Below are 25579 nucleotides of genomic sequence, written 5' to 3'. Positions count from 1 at the left end.
GGGATACTCCCTTTATTCCCAATCATAACACTCAACTGTTTCCAATTAACCTGTTCACCTCTGGAATGCTCCAAACAGGTGTTTTTTGAGCATTTCTCAACTTTCCCAGTTTTTTGTTGCCCCTGTCCTAGCTTTTTTGGAATGTGTTGTAGGAATCAAATTCAAAATGTGTGAATATTTGCAAAAAAAACAATACATTTTGACCGTTTGAACATTAAATATCTTGTTTTTCAATTGAACATAGGTTGAAAAGAATTTGCAAATCATCGTATTCTGATTTTATTCATTTTTTAGACAACATCCCAAGTTCATTGCAATTGGGGTTGTAGTTCTGTAGCTTCTAAGAACACATTTCATACATGACCCTAGAGAGTTCATCTATTACAGTCCTTTTATTCCTGGATCGTAATGAGAACTGGGTTAATGGGTCAGTGATGACCTAAGATAGTATCACAGTCCCTGTCTAATCTGGTTTGCTTTCATTTCCATTCATGTGAAAGGTCACTCTCTGTTGCCAATTTCTGTATTACAGTGAGTGTTCCGGTTATAGCAGCGCAGTTGCACAGATTTTACCTATAAACAGTAAAATCTTATTTTTGGGCCTCAGACACAAGGGAAGGGAGTCATAAAGACAGATAAAGCCAAAGGCTATAAACAGAGCTGATACAGCAAGTGAGGCTGAAAGAAGAAACATTAACTCCTCGCTCACAAATGTCACAGTAGCTGATCCTATAGAGCTGCTAACCTCCCCTGCAGCTAAAATATTTATCACAGGTGTACATTGCACCCCAGCCCTTGTCAGACACTTGCTAGTAAATCTTCTCAACCTGGATTCACATCTCGTAAGCATGACATATATTACACGGATGACTCCGCAATACTGTGCCATTTATCACCATAGGGATACACATATTACATTTTTTGATGAACACATGGAATGGGAAAGTGCCGTATAAAATGCTTTTCCTTTCTTTTTTCCTGAAGTTACGGCGGCCACAAAAACAAGATGTGAACGCACATGAATTAGCTGTGGCGGTCTCTATCCATCCAAATTTTGGCATTCCCTGACCTGAACAGGGGTGGGATTTGCTTAAATATCTCTATTTCCTGAAGCACAACTGTACAAGGATGTATATGTAGTGGCGATACAGGCCATACGCCTTACAATATTGGGGCAATATACTGCCATCTGTATGGAAGTGCCGATTACATCAGCCTGACTCCGAAGACAATTGCTAATAACTGGCTTTATGATTGGAGCAATACAGACTGGTTTTCTTTAAGATGATTTTCATATATCTTCCAGAATTCGAACCCTTTATCAATCAGTAAAAGCACAGTTCTGACCCTGGTTAGATTTCCGTAATGCTACGGCCCGTCAGGTGTTATACTCATAAGGTAGGGCAGGCAGCATGTTCTAGAGCAAGAGGAGCTGAGCAAATTGATGTATAGATTCATGGGGAAAATATATCCTATAATTCATTCATTTAAACCTCTGCTGATTTTATGCTTAGGAGTCCAGTGGGCGGTACTACTATTACTGACAGCATCTCATACAGGAGAGATTGACAATCATTGAGTAGGACCGCCCACGGGACTCCTAAGCATGGAATAAGCAACAATTTCAATCAATAATTAAAGGGGTATTGCAGTTAGGGTGCATTCACACGAAGTAATGTGCCGCGTGACCTGGCACGTATACGCCGTGTGAGATTTTGAGCACCGTATACACTGCCGCAAAATCACGGCCGCAAAATAGCGCGGCATATACAATCCAGGCTCCCATTGAAATCAATGGGAGAGTATACAGCGCTCAAAATCTCACATGGCGTATACGTGCCAGTTCACGCGGCCCGTTACTCCGTGTGACTGCACCCTTAGAGAAAGTGTGTTGGTCATATAGTTGCACCGCTCCATTCATCTGACTGCTTAGAGTGCCCCTACTGGGTGATCCCCATTCAAATGAATGTTGTACAAGCAGCCACTCTATTCAAAACTAGCCACCCCTATTCTCAAGATCAGCAGGGCTCCCATCAGTGGGACATCCACCAATCAGAGCCGCATGTTGCAGAAAAACAGCAATTTTTGTTGCTTTCTAATCCAAAGTCAGGCAAAATCTGCAACAAAAATATGCAGCTTTTCAACAACGTGTGGACTCAATCTGAACCCCATGCACACAAGTAAGTATGCTTCCAATGTGGGGCCAAGATTGCAGCAGAATGAGGTCGCCCGACCCTCACAGTGACATCCATGTGCATTCGGTGGTGCATTCGGTGATGCATTCACGTCTATGGGGGCTTCTGAATTCCGATTCCAATGACAAGGAGCAGGAGAGGACCTGCTTTATCCTGCTCCGTGGTCTCAGAATGGATCCCTATTACTCAGTGCGAGCTAAACACTGAGATTCAATTAGTCAGAAATCTAAATAGGCCTGAGAAGTGGCAGCTTCTCAAAGCGCTGGTCACCTCCCACTATTCCTGGTAATTCAAACACAAACCAGAACTCAGTAGGGGGCAGCAGTGAACACAGGAGAGAATCATCTGCCTTGTTAAGACAATCCATCACCCTGAGGCATAAAAGGAGTGAAATTAAGAATAAAAATTTAAGAACTTTAGTGAAATTTTAATGAAATGTTTTTTCCCTTTCTTCATACTCAATATCAGCAGAGACTGGTGGTCGTTCCTTATACAGCACAACGATGAAGGTTTGTGACAAGACTTTTGTCTTTCCTAAATCACAGAACTTGAGAAGCTGTAACAAGCCGTATTATGTTACCGTGTAGTGACCGTCTGCTATCTAGCTGCCAAAGCCTCTGTTGCCTGAAGGTGGTTAAGACTGCTCGCATTCTATTCCTGCCTGGATGATATGGCTTAGTAGCCGGTATCGGCTTACATTGCGATTGCAGTGAGCCATTCGATAAGCAGCTTACTTTTATATCAATCGATCAGCAAACAATCCAAGTGAGGGAAGAACAAGCACAAAGAAGTGAAGAAAAGGCTGCAGGTACAAGTGTGTATTGAGCAGGCTGGAGGCGGACTTCAAGGAGCGGAGAGGAATGTCTTTTTGTATTAGGCTCAGTCAGCTCAGCCACAATAAGTAATCTGTCCATAACCAATCTATGGCAAAATATAATGGGGCAGATCCTACCGAGGAAAGTCGTAGCCAGCCGGGCACGTGTCCGGTTACATGGCGGCTATTCAGAGAATAAACACAGGAAAGATAACCGACACTCCACTCACTTATATTCTGTAGTTTATTGGTATATCAGAGGTTACAAGCAGGGGTGGATCCATAGCCGGGCGAGCCGGGTCCCCCCCCAGAATTTTTTGAAAACATTAGCCCAAAAAAATGTGATTTTTTTAACTAGTTAGCTGTGCTTGACCAACTTATAAAACTGACCTTATTTGTGTACTATTAGCTGCATTGGGAGCGCGACCGCAAGGCCAGTGGCACAGAAGCAACGTCAACCTAGATTTGCACATGATGTGTAATAAATAATGAATACATTATACATATGTATTCTGTATAACATGTAGTTCCCCATGCTTTACACTGCAGTTCTTAATGCTTAGATTTCCTGGTGTGTATACTCCTACACATACACACTATGAAGTTTGCGCATGAAGAGCTGGTTTTCAGTCCAGAAAGGTTACAGACTTCAAGGAACTAAACTTCTACTAAGGCCCCTTGCACATTACTATGTGCGGGCCGCCGGCTGTGATTGAACGGTACGGCTGGTTCCCCATTCATTCAATGAATAAAAATAGGACCTGTCCTGAGTTTTGAGGCCCGGACTGAAATGAATGGGTCAGTGTGTTATCTGGGAAAAAGCTGGATAGCACAGTGAACTAGCGCACGGGGCCTTAGAGAAAGAGGATTCTCAGGTAAGTGACAGTGATTCACCGAAGAAGGATTCATTTCCTAAAATGACACCACATACACCAACTACATAGGATCAATATTCTATTAACTGTTTTATCGTATCACTTTATGAGCAAAATCTAATGTGCTCCTCTGTATCTAGATGTCTTTGCCCATGCAAGCAATGACATCACGATATAATATGACCTCATATAACATAAGACACTGCTTTAGCTGTAGTATTCACATCAATGATTGATGGAAAGTACTGTGCAAAAGTTTCATGCTTTAAAAAACAGAAATGTTATTGTTTTTATTTTTATCAATTAACAAAATTATGTGACTGAACAAAAGAGGAACCTAAATCAGATCAATATTTGGTGTGACCTTTGTCCTTTGGAGGAGGAGTCCTGGAAGTGATTGTACGGCCCCTGCAGAGCCCTGATCTCAACATCATCATCCAGTCTGTCTGGATTTACATGAAGAGACATTCACAGAAGATCTGCGCTTAGTTCTCCAAGATGGCGGGAACGACCTCCCTGCTGAGTTCTTTCAAAAACTGTCTGCAAGTACCGAGAAGAACTGATGTTGGTTCTGACCCTTTGTTGCTCCTCTTATTCCCTCCTCTCTCGTTTCCACGTAGTTACAGTAGTGGGTACAGATCACTATACTTAGGGAGCCCTCACACGGAGTAAACGTACGTGTATTTTTGCAAAATACATGTGCAAAAATACACGTGTAAAAATAAGACTCACATTGACTTCAATGACATTTTACAGGTGTATTTTTACACATGTAAAAATATAATTGAAGTCAATGGGAGTCTTATTTTTACACGTGTATTTTGCAAAAATACACACACGTTTACTCCGTGTGAAGGCTCAGAAAGCATTCTTACTTCACAGTCATTTTTACACACTTGCCTAAAACATTTACCCAGAATTGTACAAGAACTATAGCACGTTATCATACCCAATCCAGGACACTGTATGTCTGTGTCACTTCCTTGGGCCATTTATGAGTTACTAAAAAACTTGTGTAACACTCCTGTTCTGCTCTCCATACAAACCAGCATTTCAGGTTTTTTGCTATGGAGGTGCCTGCACCGTCACCACCAGAAACAACTGTAGATGCCTGGAAAGGCCATTCTAAAACTCAGTATAGAAAGCAAATGGTTAACTATAAGACCCTACCTCACTGCAATAGGTATACGTTTTGCCTGGAATATAATGAACACAGAGATATCCGATATAATGAACACAGAGATGTCACAGTCCTGGGATAATAGACACAGTGATGTCACAGTACAGGATAAATATACAGTAATGACACCGTACAGGAATAATATACACGGTAATGACACAGTATATAGCCCCTTCCATCATCCATAGTTATCACTAACACCACCCTAGGTCTCAGTGGAAATAGACCCCTTAGTTGTTGGTCCCCATAGCAGTTTCTACGTCTGCTACCCTGATAGTTACACCCAGCCCGGGAACACGACCCTAAGGGCTAGATCACACGTGGGCAAAGGGGCGGATTTTGACAGCGGATTTTGCTTCAAAATCCGCCCCTTTACAATGGTGGTCTATGCAAACCGCCAGGCTTCTTTTTTCCGCTAGCAGCGGGCTGCCGCTAACGGAGAAAAGAAGCGACCTGCCCTATCTTCAGGTGGAAGCCGCGCGGGCTCAGCCGCACGGCTTCCGCCCCCGGCAGCACCCTCCTATGTCGGCTCATTCATTTGACCCGACAGCGGAGGGGAAAGCCGCGACCGCGATGGTCGCGGCATGCAGGTATTGACCAGAGAGAGACGCGGCTCGCCGCGTCTCTCTCGGTGTCAAAACCCATGCGGGCAGTTCACGTGTGAACTAGCCCTAAGCGTAATCACATGTAAATTATATGGTGCTAGTGACATGGTGAATACACCATATTGTGTACATAGTGAATATACAAATTTTGTGTAAAAGTGTAATCTACAACCAAGAAAATAAATTTATGATCTGCACACAAATGATCATATTGGTGCACCTGGGGTGTGACCACATCAGCTGGAGCACGACTCCCCCCCCCCCTCACACCTACAACTGCATAAAAGTGGTTTAAGGCTAAGGCCCCACGGACAGAACCGCCAATCTAAAGCGCTACTGGAACAACCATAGTGTGAGCGCATTGCGGTTCTTCCCGCAGTGATTTGAATGGAGTTTTCCTCCACGGACTTTCTGTTACAATTATATCTATAGGAAATCCGCCTGCATTTCGGTAGATATAATTGGACATGCTGCAATTTTCAAAACCGCAACTGTTTTGGAAATCTCAGTGTGTCCACGCTGCGATTCTTTTCCACTAGGTGGGCATGGGATTTGCGTGAATCCCATCCACTTTGCAAGTACTGTACAATGCCGCGATTTTTCCTGTGGCGTTTCCGGCCTGTGAGGCCCAGGCCTAAAAGAGATTTTGGGCAGTGGTAGACTACCCCTACTCACTCCCTCTAGTCAGTAGTCTACAACCTATGGCTGTCCAGTTGCAGTATAACTATACTTCCAGTGCTCGACTGAGTACAATGGGAGTTGTAATTCTGCATAGAAGGACCCACAGATCTAAATTTTCCTGAATAAGCCTCTAGTCTTGTGTACAGAGGTGACAGGAAAAGAGTCAGGTGTGACATAAGACACAAGAAAGTCTCCCGTGTACTGGTCTCGGTATAGACGGTTTGCAGATTATTCCTACAAGCATCTTGAAATGCAGCACAAACAATAGTTACCAAGTGTTTCACAATAAAGCCCGATATCTACGGTGGAATAATAGCTGTACAAGCTTAGGGAAAGCATGTCTGTTTGCTATGAGCAGAGAGCTTAGTATCAGATTACCCCACCGCATCTGCGGCCTATAGCACCATAAGGGAATTCCTGGAAGGAGACGCCTTCACATGTGTGTACACAACAACATAATAAGAAGTAGATCAGCTTAGTCTATCATTACTACGACTAAGGTATATAGCAATTATAGGGCCGTTATATATACACTGTGTACAAGGAGAGGATATCAAGTGTGTATATAACACATAAAGCTCCATGGTGATGGGTTACCTGCAATGTCACTATTGTACCACAAGCAAAGTGTTACCTTGGTCTAATAATATAGTTCCAAAAATAAAAAATAATATATATGGCATTATGGGGTAAGGCCACACAATGGCAGTGTTGTCAGATCATAATATCCTGGTGCTGTGTGTGTATGGGTATGTCCACAGGGAATGGTACAAATCCACTTGTAAAACAGATTATACTGCAGATTGCACCCAATGCACTGAAATACACAGAAACAATTGTCATACTATAAATTTATAACACTCCTCAATGTCAATTCACATGCCGCAGATTTATCACATGTCAGATTTACTGCATGTCAATAACTCTGCACCATGTGGATGAGATTTATTAAAGGATACAACTGCAAACCAAGATGGGAAATGTGCAGTATTTCTGTTACAGGCGGCCATAGCCTATGAATGAGATATGACCATGATGGTAATGGGGCACCATAGCCCAGCATTACAGGAAGGTGATCTGGAACAAGGGCCGCATACAGGTTATAGAAGCCCTGGCTTTGATGTTATAATATGAGGCAATGTGAATGGTGTTCTCTCTCCAAAAACACCTCGATGTTTGCCAACAAGAGAAGTCTACCATTCTCTCCTAAAAGCGGTCATATGGCTGAACATGTTTTGGAACTGCTGCATCTCCTCTTTATAAACTCTTGTAAAAGAGGAGGAAACAAATATACATATGCCACCGGCACCAACCCACACCCACATAAACACTGAGACAACCCCATATTTCCAGGTGCTGTGCAGCTCCTAACATGTCAGGCCAGCAAGACTATTACCTATTCCTCAACCCTCCAGCAGAGGTCACTGCAACACTGTTGCAACACACAAGTGTAACCTGCAAATCCTGTAGCTTCCTGATATAATGAAATACTCAGCGACTTAACTAAGTCACCGCCAATGATCGCACATTCAGAAATACCAGAAAGGACATTAAAATATATCATTGTTATTATAATCATACATCTTCTTCAATGACTGTCATCTATATTTAATCCTCATAAGTAACAATGTGTGCATGTGTGCATTATAAATAACACCCCCTCCCCCTCGGCCGAACTGTGTGTTATAATAATTCTGGAACAGCAGAGGTGTACGGTATGGTATCGCGCAGCAGATGAGATATGTATTACAATGTTGTGCAGCAACTAAGGTGTGTATGGTGTCCTGTGGAAATTCACTTGTACAATATGACATTCTGCAGCAGCTGTGGTATGTGTTATAATGTTCTCAAGAAGCTTAGGTGTGTATTATAATGTTCTGCAGCAGCTGATATCTTTAATATAATGTTCTACAGGACATGAGGTCTGTATTATGATGTTCTATAGCGGCTGATGACAGTATTATGATGTTCTGCAGCAGCTGAGGGCTGTATTATGATGTTCTATAGCGGCTGAGGTCTGTATTATGATGTTCTATAGCGGCTGATGTCAGTATTATGATGTTCTGCAGGAGCTGAGGGCTGTATTATGATGTTCTGCAGCAGCTGAGGGCTGTATCATGATGTTCTGCAGGAGCTGAGGGCTGTATTATGATGTTCTGTAGCGGCTGATGTCTGTATTATGATGTTCTGTAGCGGCTGATGTCTGTATTATGATGTTCTGCAGCAGCTGAGGGCTGTATTATGATGTTCTGCAGCAGCTGATGTCTGTATTATGATGTTCTATAGCGGCTGATGTCTGTATTATGATGTTCTGCAGCAGCTGATGTCTGTATCATGATGTTCTATAGCGGCTGATGTCTGTATTATGATGTTCTGCAGAAGCTGATGTCTGTAATATAATGTTCTATAGTGGCTCATGTCAGTATTATGATGTTCTACAGGACATGAGGTCTGTATTACCATGTTCTGCAGCAGCTGATGTCTGTATTATGATGTTCTGTAGTGACCGATGTCTGTATTATGATTTTCTATAGGAGTTGAAAAGTAAAATCATACTCATTGGTCCTCAGCACTGTGTTGTCCGTTTAGTGACATGCTGCTGCATCAGTTTCGGAAGTCTTAGCCTTACGTGACCACTGAGACCAATGAACAGACTCAGCACGTGAGGCCGAAGCAGCAACATGAGTCCAAATGGACACTGGCACCAAACAGTGGAGTCGCTAGTGTGTATGCTTTATTTTTTTTTTTATTCTACACCTTACCTGCCCTCTAAACGGATTCCTCCAATTCCTAGACATCCACTTTAAACATTTTGCAGCAGCTGAGGCTTGCATTTTGATGTTCTGCAGCAGCTGAGCCATAGTATTATATAACATACTTAAAAAAACCTTTCCACTGAGATGTATATCCGTATTTGGGATAACACAATGTGATCAGAGGTCAAACAAGGAATCAATGTTGATTTCCAATATCAGGTGAATAAGTATAACGTGTTCTTGATTTTTTGACAATTACATTAAAAGAATTCAGCCTGTATATAAATCACTGTTTATATTACATAGGAACTTGCATTTTTTGTCTTGCTACAGTTGTAACGTTAGTCACCTAACCAGTTCACAAGCTCAAGGTTTCACATACTGTAAGAGGAAGTGAAATCCTCCCACAGAAGTTCCCTGAAGCTAAATATGGAACTTGTTTATGAGCAACTGCTGAAGACAATCCGGACAGGTGATCGCACAATTCTAGGCCAACCCGCTATTACTAAAGTCCTAGTTACACTGGCCAATATTGGTAGAAATCACTTGCTTTATAACAATTTGAGTGTAAATGCACAAAATGATCAGCGATGAACAATCCAGTGATCGGTAAATGTTGCTTTTAGCATTGCTTATGCTAGTTCACGCCTGTGTTTTTTTCAGAATGGAAAAATGGACCCATTCTATGATAGGGGGAGTTCACACGATGTAACGTGCTGTGCGATGTGGCACTTATATGGCGTGTGAGACGCAAAATCACGGCCCCAAAATAACGCGGCGTATACGATCCAGGCTCCCATTGAAATCAATGGGAGCATATAAGGAGCGCAAAGTCTCACACGCCGTATACGTGCCACATCGAGCGGCACGTTACTCCGTGTGAACTCCCCCTAACACTGTGAATGGCCCCTTACACACAGCATTGCTGCTTAGATCAATGTGAGGCAAGGATGATGCTTATCCGACGACCATCAAGTCCTCTAGTCTAGAATGACAGTGGACGTTCACTACCGGGCACCAATCACCTTTATTAATCAAAAGAGAATCAGAATTCTGTACTTATTGATTTCTTATGCATGTACAAACCTCCATCCACCACAATAGCCTCTGTCGCCCGGGTGCTGTGTGGGGTCTGGGTATTGGACCACCACAGGTCAGATCCTTATTACCCATCCTGAGGACAGATCATCAGTATGAAATATCCATTTGGTGCTGAAAACCCCTTTAAGGCTAAAGCTCCGCGTTGCGAAAACGCAACGTTTTTGTCGCTGAAAAAAGTGGTGGGAAAAAAACCGCTGCGTTTTACAGTACCTACAAAGTGAATGAGATTCTCGCTAATCCAATGCACACAGTGCAGAAAAAAAGCATGTAATTATACCTGCAGAAACGCTGGAGTTTTTCTATGTGTTTATTATGGGAGGAAAATTAGCCGATAAAAACTCAGCAAAAAAAAAAAAAACACAAGTGCGATATGTTTCTGCTTCCATTTTTTTACTGAATTTTGCTCCGTGGGGCCTTAGCCTTACTGTGCTCTTGTCATTTATATATTTAAAGCACATATCCACAGGGTTATATTCTGCATTGCCTTTATGTACTTGCTATGTAAATGACCAGCAGCGCTGTATAAATATAATAATGCATTATACAATCTATTCTCAAAATGGCTCGCCATTGAGTAGGTGAAGGGTTCACTCGACTATATTAACGCTTGCAAAACCGCCCTCAGGAGAGCATCCAATGAGAAATGTATTCATCTTGCCGTATTCCGTCTTTGCCTGCCTCTCACTTCCATATAATGAGTATCTTAAATCACAACTTACCGTACAACACAAAGCAGATACAGTAGTAATAGGACAGCATAAATATAAGGAAAGAAAGACAGACAGCATCATACAAATGTACAACGCATTTTAAATATTCATCTCCTTGGTGTCGGTATGGGCAGATCTGTCACACAGAGGGAGTCCGATCTTATAAGGCCATCTAGTAAATTATAGGATTACAATAAAGACATGAAGGGACAGCTAGCCAAGGGACAGGGCTGTGCTCACATGTGTGTTTTACATCAAGCCTATCTCGTGAAGCGATCTGACAACGGGAACACTGGCAGGACCGCATCACACAGCCATCCAGCTGCCCCAGAGAATGGAGCTTTTGTTACACAAATGGGCCAGGCTGGCACAATAATGAGATAAGGAGAGGTCAGCGATGTCATGGCTGGAACCCTTTTAGTAAATATGAACATGATTTAACATGGCAGGAAAGATACAAGATGTTCTGGGATAGAGGATAATATAAAGCAGGAGAACTCTTCTAGTATAAAGCAAGAGTCTGGGGATTAAAGAAGTCCATTTCAATTGATCACGTTATAGGAATTGTGCCCTATACGAGCAGGGTGTGAGTGAATGATATAGAAGTCATTGCCTGACCCACCTGTCAGCAGAATACAGGCAGTAATGAAAGACTGCGCCTGCTGATGGTTGAACATGGAAGCCGTGTGCACATACCCATGGTTCCATGGCTTTGGTATCTCAGAATGTGCTGACACATGTACCTTCCTTGTATAACTGTATATACCTGTCCATCACTGCTCACTAGACTCCTAAACACAGAGATCAAACTAAAATGAAAGAAAAAACTGTATATCAATCTGATCAACCCCTCCTGCTCCACCTGCCCGTAGATGTCAACATGACAGGTCACCTTTAACGGCAAACACAATCTCTGAATAGGTGTGACACTGTTCACACCCTGCTTGTAAAGTCTACAATTCCAATAATATGAATAGGTGTGGCTTAGTATACCTGACCACTAGACCACCAGGACTAGGACGCAAGTACTCGCATTCTCACATTATGTGGGGCTTCATGAACTTCCCCCAGTAGAAAAACTTAGGGCGATGATGGATATAATATAATGAATCTGATGGATCTCATTTCAGGGTTAAGGTGATAGAAATATTGTGGGGCCGACTTACTAATACTGTGTAAAAGTAGGACAGTCAAACTGCTCCAGATTTATCAAATGTTGGATAACAGACTATATACTCTAAGACCTGGTTCACAACTGGTATTGGTATTCTGTCCAGGAGAATCCGCATGAGGACCCCCCCCAAACAGAATACCAAATGCAATTCCAGGCGCTGTGCAGTAAGAGCACACGGATCCCCATAGATTATAATGGGGTCCGTGTGCTTGCTGCCAGATCTCTGCGCAGAACACAAGGACAGGAAAGTAGCTCACAATCTACTTTCCTGCCCGCATGATTCGTGCAGGAAGCGCGCAGCAAGCACACGGACCCCATTATAGTCTATGAGGTCTGTGTGCTTTTACTGCACAGCGCTTGCAATTGCGTTTGGTATTCTATTCGGGGGTCCCCATGTGGACTCCCTGAACGGATTACCAAACGCAGATGTGAACGAAGGGTAAGTTATACCACTTATTATTTAGCTTAGTTTTCTAGTTTTCAACAAATAGATGCACCAAAATTGTAGCACATTTTTGGTACACAAAGTTGCATGTTAGGCCATGTCCCCTTCCCAGAAAGCCACGCATTTTTTCCAATAAGACCCGACCCAAGGTGCAGAAAATGAGATAAAGTGTCTACAGGAGAACTGTTTCTAAATGTGAAATAAGGGATGTACACCAGTTTTTTATGCAAATTCCGTCAGAATTTGGACCCAATGTGTTAGGGGGCATTCACACGGAGTAACACGGCGCTGATTCTGGCATGATAACTCGCGTAAGAATCAGTGCTGCAAAACAGAATCCCGTTGACTTCAATGCGTTCCGTTTAACGCGCGTAACACATTGAAGTCAATGGGATTCTGTTTTGCAGCGCTGATTCTTAAACGAGTTATCGTGCCAGAATCAGCGCCGCGTTACTCCGTGTGAATGCCCCCTTAGAGATCAGAGATATAAACAGTGTATTATTACTGATGCTAGTTACAGGGTGGGATTTTTTAGAAAATATTTTCAAAAAGTTTTTGCTAAACAAAATTGTACTCTTATCTTTTGCCTTCTAAATGCTGGAGGCAACACTGCACCTCCCAACTCCAAACTATAGGACTTCGGTGTAGGTACCAAAATGGTAATAAGACTGCAAAAGGGTCATGATGACCTTAAAAACAACAACAAAAAAATCTTCTACAGACCTGCAAACAATGCTAGGAGCAACTTTCCAGGAGAAGGAAGTAGGTGATGTGCTTATCCATGAACAACCTTTATATTAGGATTTATTAGGCCAGGTGTGCATCACTTCAATGGCAGGTGGAGATAAGAAGCCTCGGCTGCTTTTGTTCAGGAATTTAAAGCTAAAAAACATTCCTTATAAAAGTCCCCATATACATAAGTGCAAGCACACCTTAAAGGGGTGCTGAAGGGAAAAGTGAAGCTTACCAGGGCAGTCCTATCACTGAAGGTGCCCTCTTACAACTATACGTGCAGGTCCCCAGAGCTGGAAGTCTGCCATGCTATCACTCTGGCTCTCTGCAGAATCGGTCATGTGACTGAGAGACAGAACGCCAGTAAGGCTGGCTAAACAAGGGGTCTTTCCACCCACAGCCCTCTAATTGTCAGGGCCCTGGGGGACCACAATGTATATGAATAAGAAAGCTTATCTAGTGCAGGGAATGTGTTAACAGAGGGTAGACGCTCTCTCTTCTTGACCAGAGTGGACGGCATCTATAAATGGTGACTCTCACACATAGAACCTGCGCGGGCAACATTTGAATGAGAACTGTGTAATGCTAAATTTCTCCTCTAGTGGCACTGCAAAAATCTGTACACCTATCATATTCCACTGTAGGCTTTAGCTGATCACTAGTGGTCCCTGCAAGTCTATGATCTAAATAGGGATTGTGCAAAGTAGAGAAATTCTGTATTCTGGAGTGTTCCAATGAAGTGCGTAATGTCGGGAAGTTGTTCAGATTAGATTGGCAGCTTTATAATATAATAAAAGTTTACTGCATAAGATAAACCAGTTAAGGTAACATCTCCGGATCTGTGTTAAGCTGAATAATATTGATAACACAGTTATTACAAGTCCGCACATCCTACCTTAGTGCCATAGATAGTGGTCCTTCTTGCACCCATGGCATTTGTGAAAGCCATCATGGTAAATGCAGCGGTCTGTCCGCCTTGAAATTCCATGTTCACAACCTGTTCATGTTGAACAATTATTATGATGTTACATTAGTAGACAATGTATGGGTTTTATATACATTTATTTATAGAGGCGACTTTATGAGACACTTTAACTGTTAGGCTATCCATAAAGGAGCATTCACATTTTGAAATAATAAGATAAGATAAGACATCATTTCATGATGTAGACCACACTGGTCGCCTGAATGAAGCAATACAAACCCATCTGAATTTTTTCTTGGCCATCCACTGTGAAAAAGACTGAAATACAGCTAGAGCACATGAGTCAGTGCTGTTCCCTATAGCGGTGGTGGATGAGAGCACCAATGAATGGAAAAAAGCATTAATAAGCTGTGGTAAGTGGAGGTCCTGCAGTCACTCTACATGAGGAGATGGTATATGTAAGATGCTTCCACTGAGGGGAAAACCCTTTAAAAGGTTGCCCGTCTTGGACAACTTTCTATTTTATACATTGGGCAAAGAAATGATGGAGAGGAGAGGTATCATCCTGACAAAATTCTCCACGATCAGCTGTTAAAGGGATTCTACCATTAAAATGCTTTGTTTTTTCCTTGATAATGTATAGGAATAGCCTTAAGAAAGGCTATTCTTCTCCTACCTTTAGAGGTCTTCTCCGCGCTGCCATTCGGTAGAAATCCCGGTTTTCTTCAGGATGCAAATGAGTTCTCTCGCAGCATTGAGGACGCCCTCAGTGCTGAGTACTGGGGCCTGCCCCCAGTGCTGTGAGAGAACTCATTTGCATACCGAAGAAAACCGGGATTTCTATCGAACGGCAGCGCGGAGAAGACATCTAAAGGTAGGAGAAGAATAGCTTTTCTTAAGGCTATTCCTACAGGTTATCGAGAAAAAAAAGCATTTTAATCCCTTTAAAGTCAAATGAAAACTGCAGAGAGTACTCATTCCTCTCGCATCATCACTACGCCAGGTCCTACAGGGAGAAAAGTAACTTTGCCATTGCTACAAGAAGGTTTCCAAGGAGAAACAACCTTTTCTATTCTATTCTTAACTATTAAAGGTGCTTTCCCCTATCTCTTTCTCAGGAAGGGGATCTTTTGTCTCTCTATATTTTTGTAGTGATGAAGGTGGATGTCTGATACGCTCCATTCATCTCTACAAGATAGTAGTTCAGCTGTCTCCAGATGTTCCAAACAGATGAATGAAGAATAATTGATGTACACATCGCCCCATTCAGGGAGACTCAGGACCCACAAGTTCACGATCAGTCTGGGAAAAAAGCGTCGGTGAGGCCAAATCTCCCACCCCTTTATTTCTCCACAGCTCTACTTCTTCTCTGGACATGTAGTATGGCGGAACTCCTTGTATGCCTCGGTCAAGAGCTTAAAACCCACAATCAGAGCTGTGTGAGGAAATCCGGATTTGATGCAAATTGAATGTTTCCTGAAATTCGAATTTCACTTCATCAGCTTCAATTCGCTCATCTCTACACAAGATCATGGACTGTATATCACATGACCATGGACTGAATATCACATGATCATGGACTGCATATCACATGATCATGGACTGTATATCACAGACCATGGACTGAGTTTTATCCACTGGAAGTAAACTAAGAATGACAGCAAGCAAAGATGTAAAAAACTAAAGAAGTAACGCTAGGTTCACACCTGCATTCAGCACTCTGTTCTGTGGTTTCTGTCTTCTGCATGCCAGAAGACGGAAAGCACAGACCGGGTCCGGCCGGGAGCGGCGGTGAGCGTTTTATGCTCTCCGCCGCGAAACCGGATTTTTTAAATCCGGACACAGAGTACTGCATGTCCGACTCTGTCTCCGGATTAAAAAACCCGGTTTTGCGGCGAAGAGCGCAAAACGCTCACCGCCGGACAGCTTTCTCACCCATTCAAATGAATGGGTGAGAAACACTCCTGCAGGTTTCCGTCTCCTGCTCTGTTTTATGCAGGAAACGGAAACCTCAAGTACGGAGTGCCGGCGCAGATGTGAACGAGCCCTGATAGAGAAATTATATTGGTAAGCTGTAAAACTTTTCACTATCCAAACAATAACATTTATTTTCTGATACTAGACAAGCCCTTTAGTCTTGCATTTTTGACTGACAGAGAAAGACAAATATAGCTATCTACATCAGTCAGAAAGAGATTGAATGGAACAGCAAGGTGCATGTACGACTGTTGATATATTGAAACTGGGGACACAGGACCCACATGATTGGATGGATCCCCAGTGTTGATGTGCATGAAGCAAAACCCTAATTATATGTAAAGCAATATGTCCCAAATGTAAAGCACCATGGAATTAATGGTGCTATATAAATAAATAATAATAATAATAATAATTATATCTGTATTTGACATTTCCCCTTCATTTACCTGGTTGCTGGCGACATCATTGTCACACTCATAGACACATCTTCCATATGGACCAGTCTTCAATGCATCAGTCAGCGATTCAATATCATAGACCCCATTACTACATACAACAGACACAGGCCAGCCAAAGTTTAACTGAAACACAAGATACGTAAAAATATAGTTATTACAAAATAAGATCTCAAGCAGTAAAGTCTGGTAATCCATAGATTTTATTATTTAATCAAGAAACATTTATTGAGGCTCTTAAATCTGCATCATAAATGCACAAATAACGTACACACAGCTTGGTATAATACATTATAGCATAAAGAATGTACTGCCTCGGACCCCTCCTCATGAACAGGTCACCCCTCCTTTCTGTCTTATCTTCAAATCCCAATGACCACAGATAACACATTCTAGAGAAGGTCAGGAACTAGAAGGATGTAAGTACCATCAACCCAAATTTACCTCTCTTCGAGAGGGCTCAATTCCCCTAAAAGTAATCCCCAAAAGTAAGCAGCCTACTCCTTCGCAACTCTCTAAAAGCTTGACCAGAGTAATCCATCCCCATTATTTGTCAAACTTCTGCAACGCTCCCCTCTTCATATACACTTTCTGTTCCATTCCGATAGTACTATTAATGGCCCGAATAATTTCGCTCTCCGTTGGCAAGTGTTTTTCAATGCTCTTCCTCACATGGTCCAATATTTTAGATACAGCCAAATGTTCCATTGAGTTCCCTTCCTTGCCTCCCAGACATGCTTACACCCCCAATTGGGGTCTCTGGCAATCTCAACAAGAACACTTTATACGTAAAATCTTGAGTTCCCCGCCATAACTCTTCCAATGCCCTACAAGTCTGCTTGATCTCCCCCACAGTCTAGGGCAGCATACATCCCCCAGAATCCTCATCCTATGAAGCAGCAGTGGGTCCTTTATACTCTGTGAAAAAGGAACAACTGGGATTGGCACTGGGCAACATTAATGGGCAACCTTCTAAGTGATGCCCTAATGGCCTTCCAGTCCTCCATTACCACTTAACCTTTCCCCCTCACCATCAGATCTCCTACAAACCGGAGCAACAAACTTCTATAAGACAACAAAATTAATACCCTTTAACCCTCCTCCTTCACAATGTTCTCCAAGATCCCCAGGGAGCCCACTAGTAAATTCAAAGATGTCGCCTGCAATATCAATAAAACATATTATCTAGCTCAAATTCATCTTCCAATTGCCCCACTCATATACAGTTTATAGCACTGTACATATCTCCACCTACCGTAGTAATGCCCTCCAGTTGCATCGAAGACAATGTAGGCCTACAGGCCGCAACCCTGCACAAACCGTGAGCCTCCTATGCCCCAAGCGGTGTTTGTCCTTCCCTCAAGTAAAGTAAGTTCCATGTACTAGATGACCAGATATCCTCCACAGCCTACACACTAAAGTGTTGAAACTACGCTGATAGGAAATAGATCCATGCATTTGGTAATACAAGGCCCCTTCATCTTTATGCAGTTGCAATTTTTCCATGTTAATTCTTGGAAACCCCGACTTTCACACCAAATCTTGAAATAAGTTATGTATTCTGCAAAACAAATATTTTGTAATCCACGCCAGGGAATTGCATACCACATACAATACCTGAGGCATAATGCCATCTTACCTAATTGAGTTTCCAACGCTTATAATGGTAACTTTACCCATGTCTCTACCTTCTGACCAGATGGGGTTGCAGATTAAGGTCAAAGTAATTCTGTACCCTAGCAGACACCCTAATCCCCAATTCCATCGCTAGCGGGATCCCGAGGTCAGAGATTGCCTGGGTTGTCCCAAATGGATCTAAAGGAAGGAGAACCTATTTTGTTTAGTCAGCAGTAAGGCCCATAATTTCCCCCAAATCCTTAATAAGGTCTATAACCTGATGAAAAATATTGTCCACCTCGGCCAGAAAGACAGTAAACCTTCAATGTACAACGCCACTTTTTCATCAAACTAAGGCCAATTATTTCATCACCCTGCCAAAGCAGACAAGCAAGGGACTCTATCGCCAGAGCAATCACCAGCAGCGATAGGGGGCACCCTGCATTGTCCCTCTGGCCAAGCTAATGCTCTCTGATAAAGCCCTAGCCACCTGGGCCTTCTATGACAGCTATAACCATCTCAAAACCTGGACCCAAACCACAATTTAGTCAGCACGACCCACAGAAAACCATTAGCTACATCTAAGGAGAAGACAACCTTATCAGCAGGAACTTCTGGGGACGACTGAAGGTTCAAGAAAAAAATTATGTAGATTTAGGAAGACAGAAATCCCAACTGGTCACTATGTACTATAGAGGACACTCAGGACACCACCCACGACAATCGAGAAGCCAGAACTTTTGCCAGTACTTTCATGTCAGTTGTCAGCACCTATACAGGATGGTACCAGTGGGAGTCCGGGAATTGAGTGGCTTTACCCTCTTTGGATCAGACCAATATCATAGAAGAAATCCAGCAATTTACCCCACTCATAACAAACATTCAGCACTTCCGATAATGTAGGTAATATTTCCTCCCCAAATTCCTTACCTATTGGGGCTCTCTCTTTAGACATAGCACCTACTACCAATTGCAATTCCTCTAAAGTAAATGGCTTTTCAAGAAAAACCTGGTCTTCTCGACTCAATAACTACATTTGAGTCCTACCTACATAACTCGACAGGTGAGTCTCCAAATATGTCACCATGAGGCATATACGTTCTCATAGTATTTCTGACACAACCCTAATATCCGCTCAGTCTCTGGCACAACAGTCCTGCCCTTCATCCCATGGACAGAAGTTCTCCCCCTCTGGGCCTGTGCCGTACAGGTAATCCATAGAGGTACATTAGTTTCATGTACGTAGTCTGTACATTGTTCATGCAATACATAGGGCCACCTATCAGAAATGCTGTAGTGGAGGGTAAACTCTATAGGATGTAATAGAAATAAGATCCAGCATTCTGCATAGCGCTGGTCTTGTGAACGGAATACTCCGCATATTCATCCTACTAGGAAGCGGCGTGTTTCCATATACAGAGCCAGAAGCGAAATACTCCAATATCCTACTTTATTCCACATACAGTCCTATGAAAAAGTTTGGGCACCCCTATTAATCTTAATCATTTTTAGTTCTAAATATTTTGGTATTTGCAACAGCCATTTCAGTTTGATATATCTAATAACTGATGGACACAGTAATATTTCAGGAGTGAAATGAGGTTTATTGTACTAACAGAAAATGTGCAATATGCATTAAACCAAAATTTGACTGGTGCAAAAGTATGGGCACCCTTATCATTTTATTGATTTGAATACTCCTAACTACTTTTTACTGACTTACTGAAGCACAAAATTGGTTTTGTAACCTCAGTGAGCTTTGAACTTCATAGCCAGATGTATCCAATCATGAGAAAAGGTATTTAAGGTGGCCAATTGCAAGTTGTTCTCCTATTTGAATCTCCTCTGAAGAGTGGCATCATGGGCTACTCAAAACAACTCTCAAATGATCTGAAAACAAAGATTGTTCAACATAGTTGTTCAGCGGAAGGATACAAAAAGCTGTCTCAGAGATTTAACCTGTCAGTTTCCACTGTGAGGAACATAGTAAGGAAATGGAAGACCACAGGGACAGTTCTTGTTAAGTCCAGAAGTGGCAGGCCAAGAAAAATATCAGAAGGGCAGAGAAGAAGAATGGTGAGAACAGTCAAGGACAATCCACAGACCACCTCCAAAGAGCTGCAGCATCATCTTGCTGCAGATGATGTCACTGTGCATCGGTCAAAAATACAGCGCACTTTACACAAGGAGAAGCTGTATGGGAGAGTGATAAGAAAGAAGCCGTTTCTGCAAGCACACCACAAACAGAGTCGCCTGAGGTATGCAGAAGCACATTTGGACAAGCCAGCTTCATTTTGGAAGAAGTTCCTGTGGACTGATGAAACAAAGATTGAGTTGTTTGGTCATACAAAAAGGCATTATGCATGGCGTCCAAAAAAAACAGCATTCCAAGAAAAACACTTGCTACCCACTGTAAAATTTGGTGGAGGTTCAATCATGCTTTGGGGCTGTGTGGCCAATGCCGGCACCGGGAATCTTGTTAAAGTTGAGGGTCGCATGGATTCCACTCAGTATCAGCAGATTCTTCAGAATAATGTTCAAGAATCAGTGACGAAGTTGAAGTTACCCCGGGGATGGATATTTCAGCAAGACAATGATACAAAACACCGCTCCAAATCGACTCAGGAATTCATGCAGAGGAACAATTACAATGTTCTGGAATGGCCATCCCAGTCCCCAGACCTGAATATCATTGAACATCTGTGGGATGATCTGAAGCGGGCTGTCCATGGTCGGCCACCATCAAACTTAACTGAACTTGAATTGTTTTGTAAAGAGGAATGGTCCAAAATCCCTTCATCCAGGATCCAGGAACTGATTAAAAGCTACAGGAGGCGACTAGAGGCTGTTAGCTTTGCAAAAGGAGGATCTACTAAATATTAATGTCACTTTTCTGTTGAGGTGCCCATACTTTTGCACCAGTCAAATTTTGGTTTAATGCATATTGCACATTTTCTGTTAGTACAATAAACCTCATTTCAATCCTGAAATATTACTGTGTCCATCAGTTATTAGATATATCAAACTGAAATGGCTGTTGCAAACACCAAAATATTTAGAACAAAAAATGATTAAGATTAATAGGGGTGCCCAAACTTTTTCATAGGACTGTATAAGCATCTGAGGAAGGTCTGATAAGGCCGAAATTGGGACAATATGTGACACTACATGACAAAAGAATGCCAAACACATTGGCAACGTTACCCAACTTTTTATGTAGATTCATTCCTTAAAACTGTGCCCAAAGGTGGATACATGTTTAATATACAACACGTGCTTATGACTGCACCATTTATACTGTGTACAAAGAAAAGAAGGTCTTTTCTAATCCACAAACAGCATCACTGTTGTCTATGGGTTGTGTCTGGTATTGCTGCTCATCCTGATTCACGTGAACAGAGTTGAGCTGTTATACCTGACACAGCCTGTGGATAAGCGCAGTACTTTCTTCTGGAAACCTTCTGAGATAAATCCATTAAAGGAGTTGTACAGAACTTTGAAAACATGGCTGCTGTCTTCTTCTTCACTTCTGTTGCTCACATTGCAATGCCACATCTCTGATACATCAAAATGAATGGCGTTGAGCCGCAGCATGGCCATGTGATGTCACTTCCTGAGAAGAAAGCCGCCATTTTTTGAAGTCCTGCACGAGTTCTTTAAGCATTGCAGAATGCAGATGTTTCCAGAATCTCATACATGACACTTATGCTACCTGATCTATATCCAAGGGATAGTTGGGACTTTGAACCCCTTTGGACAATCCCTTTATGGTGTCACAATGTGGATGTTCTCCCAAATCCATCATGCACCATCATCATATAGAAATACCGTATGACAATATTCATGCAGATAGAAGTAAATCCATGAGTAGAAGTAACAGGCGCACATTTATCTCCTATGTTTCACAGAATCTGAACAGATGTCAGATTTTCTCATCTACAAAGCAAGCAGGAAATAAAGGGAGGTGCAGTCTGCCGAGCAGATGTATTCTAAGTATCGGCGCTGGCTCCTGGCAGACGGCACGGGCCTATTGTATCTGGTCATACAAGTCTCTCCCCTTTCTTGCTTCCACATTCATTTGTGCTAGTCAGACCCGTTTCTGTCTACTACACGTATGCTGGAGGTTTGGCATGGCTGTAATGAGCAGATGGCAATCTTCTGAGCAGCCGCCTATGAACAATGGCTTACTTAATAGCCTGCACTTATATTGTCCCCTGCACAGACCCTCTGCTCCTCGTGGCCCCACAATGCCAGATGTATGTGAGCTTTTACTTGCTGCTACTATCCTGGTTTTCTGCATTTGTACTATGTCTTAAATGACAGTTCAAAAGAGATCAAAAGACAGGGACTTCTCTAACAAAATGGGCACATGATGAATTGGGTTTATTGGTTAACTGTCTGTGTTAACTAAAAATTAACTATTAGGTTTTTTACATGCTCAGCATTTGGTAGACACTTTAATTTGGCATTACTTAACATAGATTACCAAATGTTCTGTTTATTAGATGGTTTTACTTAAAGATCATAAACGCAAATGATAAGAAGCCCAAAAGGAAATTTTAAAGTGGTTATCCTGGATAAGTCAGCAATATTAGATTAGGGGTGGTCTGACACCTGTCACCCCACCATGTAGAGGTCACAGCACTTGGACGGGCACTGCATACTCTTCATTGAATTCCAAGCACAATGTTGTATAGTGGCTGAAATTGGTATTGCAGCTCAGTCCCATTCACCTGGATGGAACTGAGCCACAAGCAAGACGGGAGACTGATGAATGTAGCATGTGAAGAAGAAATGTCTCTCCTCCAAGGCCACTTTGAACAGCTCATCTAAGGATAGGGTCATCAATATTAAACCCCTTCCGCACGCAACCATCCATTATGAATTTGCATAATAAACAGAGGCATTTACTATTGGGTTCTCCCTGCGGTTCACACTAGCGTTCGGCAGTCCGTTCTGTGGTTTCCGTCTTCTGCATGCAGAAGACGGAAACCTGTCAGATCGGGTACGGCCGTGAGCGGCGGTGAGCGTTTTCTGCTCTCTGCCGCGAAACCGTTTTTTAAAATCGGACACAGAGTACTGCATGTCCGGTTCTGTGTCCGGTTTTAAAAAAACGGTTTCGCGGCGGAGAGTATAAAACGCTCACCGCCGCTCACGGCCGGACATCTTTCAAACCCATTCAAATGAATGGGTTTGAAAGAGTTCTGCAGGTTTCCGTATCCTGCCTCTGTTTTGTGCAGGAAACGGAAACCTGCAGAACGGAGACTGGGCGCAGATTTGAACAAGCCCTAGTCTTCTGCGCTAGTGAAAATTCACATTATGCTAAAGATTCATAAGGGAAAACAAATGCCAGATTATTAGACTTTCTGGCTTAGGATGGCATGCTATACACTAGTCAGTCATACCCCCTAATAATATGCAGGCCCATCTCATAAAGGCATGGACTCCACAAGACCTGTGGTATATCGTGTGGTATCTGGCACCAACACAGTAGCAGCAGATCCAAACTAGCCTGTACTCATAAGATGGCTGATATAATCATCATTAAAATTGCAGAGCACACCCTTGTGTGAAACTTTCAAATAATATATACTGTATAAATGCTATGACTATCCCCACTTCCCCCTTACGGGTGGCACTGTACCTCGGGTCGTTGTGTAAGCAACAAGAACTTGAATAGCAAGTTGAGTTGATACTAGGTTGTTTTGGCCTAAGGCCCCGTTCACACGGGACAAGAGGGGGCGAATTTTGGCACGGAATCCATGTCATAATCCGCCCCCTCACAATGGTGGTCTATGTAGACTGCTGCCCTTTTTTCAGGCGGATTCCGCGGATGAATCAGCCCCGGTGTCCGCCTCGCGACAGCACCCTCCGGACTAGGCCCATTCATTTGGGCCTAATCTGGAGCGGAAAGCCGCGATGGGATACCGTGCACAGCACCTGCACCCCGTTGCTGCAGCCGTAACGGAATATGCACATGCGAATTGCGTGTGAACTAGCCCTAAAACATCCTACCTTAAATAGTATGTGGTTAGAATGGAATAGTGGCCATCCGGGGACTCACAAACACCTTCAAATTGATTTTTCAGGAATATCCACCCTTACCTGTAGAGTTTTTCTAAATGATGCTTCAAAGCAGTCCAAAATCCAATAGCAGGCTTTTACTGGCCAGAACACAAGTAACGCTACATTGACATCTGTGCCGAAGTCTCTATTGGAAAGTATACACCCCTTCATTAGACCTCTGTATTGAAGCTTGGACTGTTTTGAGGCATCATTTGGAAAAAGCCTACAGTGAAGAGTGGATACTCCCCAAAAAATCTTTTTGAAGGTGCATGTATATATCTTCGATACCGCTAACTTGCTATCCAATATCTATTGTTCTGTGAAGCTTGCCTCTAGTGGCCGCGACACTGGGACAGATTACAGGATGCTCTGGTGGAACCTTGCACTCATAGTCAGTGACAAGCAATGTTCTCCTCTTCTGTGTGAGCTAATAATGTGTAGTAATTCTTTTCTGTCCCCCATTGAAAGCCAACTACAGCATGCTAGCTCACTCTGCAGCCCCAACTATCCTGTGTGTCCTAGACATGCAAGCAGTATTTTAGTACTATTTACAACTACTGCAGTCTATAGCATTGTCACATGTGGATACTGTGAAGGAATGCAGAATAGCATGCACACAGCTTTGCTGCATTGTCTTATAGCTCATACACGTGATAATATATACAGCAATAACGGCAATGCCAACAAACCGTTAAGAGATCAAATGGCATATGCACTTTCAGACTGCATCTATAGGTCACACACAGGTGTGGCAAAACTGTTTTTCGATTTGGCTCTGTACTGGCAGGTGGGCAGCGTCAGGCAAGAGCAGAATCAGAGTTTCAGTCAGAGGCAGCCAGTTTCACACCCCTTGTAACACTGACTCAGAATCACACCCCTTCCCTGCTCCTGCCTGACACTGCCCACCAGATTGTACAGAACCTAAATAACATATGGGATATCAAAACTAACAGCACTTATTACTTGGGAATGGTGGGGGCTAGAGAAAAAAATTCCAACTGTGCCAGAGTCAGTGTGGACTATTAAATGATGCAAAAAGCTGAACTTGACAAAGGTGTTGAATGGTCCTCTTTAAGTACTGAATTTTGCAAGATGTTGTTTCCATAGATTTTGAATACATCACACAAAGACTCAATTAGATTGAGATCTGGTAAATTTCGAAACCAAAGTGGAGGTGTGGAATAATTGTTTGCAAGCATCATTGTTTGATAGGCACAGTGCCATACACTATGTGCAAATATACACAGTACTGCCATTTACTATTGTTC

The 25579-nt window shown here is 42.6% G+C and overlaps 1 protein-coding gene across 3 annotated transcripts in view; it reads right to left on the bottom strand.

Moving 5' to 3' along the window:
* Nucleotides 1-25579, bottom strand: part of LOC142210582 (putative oxidoreductase YteT) — a 141989-nt gene that overhangs the window by 34367 nt on the left and 82043 nt on the right. For all 3 annotated transcript variants that reach the window (XM_075279851.1, XM_075279853.1, XM_075279852.1), the window contains 2 exons: nucleotides 16620-16754; nucleotides 14164-14265 (listed from right to left, as the gene is read on the bottom strand). In XM_075279851.1, the coding sequence (XP_075135952.1) occupies nucleotides 14164-14265; nucleotides 16620-16754 (237 nt within the window). The remainder of the gene's footprint in view (nucleotides 1-14163; nucleotides 14266-16619; nucleotides 16755-25579) is intronic.

The sequence above is a fragment of the Leptodactylus fuscus genome, chromosome 6 (genome assembly GCF_031893055.1).
Source record: "Leptodactylus fuscus isolate aLepFus1 chromosome 6, aLepFus1.hap2, whole genome shotgun sequence".
In the NCBI taxonomy this organism is placed as follows: domain Eukaryota; kingdom Metazoa; phylum Chordata; class Amphibia; order Anura; family Leptodactylidae; genus Leptodactylus; species Leptodactylus fuscus.
The sequence above is the reverse complement of the archived record's forward strand: the minus strand, read 5'-3'. Positions and strand labels throughout refer to the sequence as shown.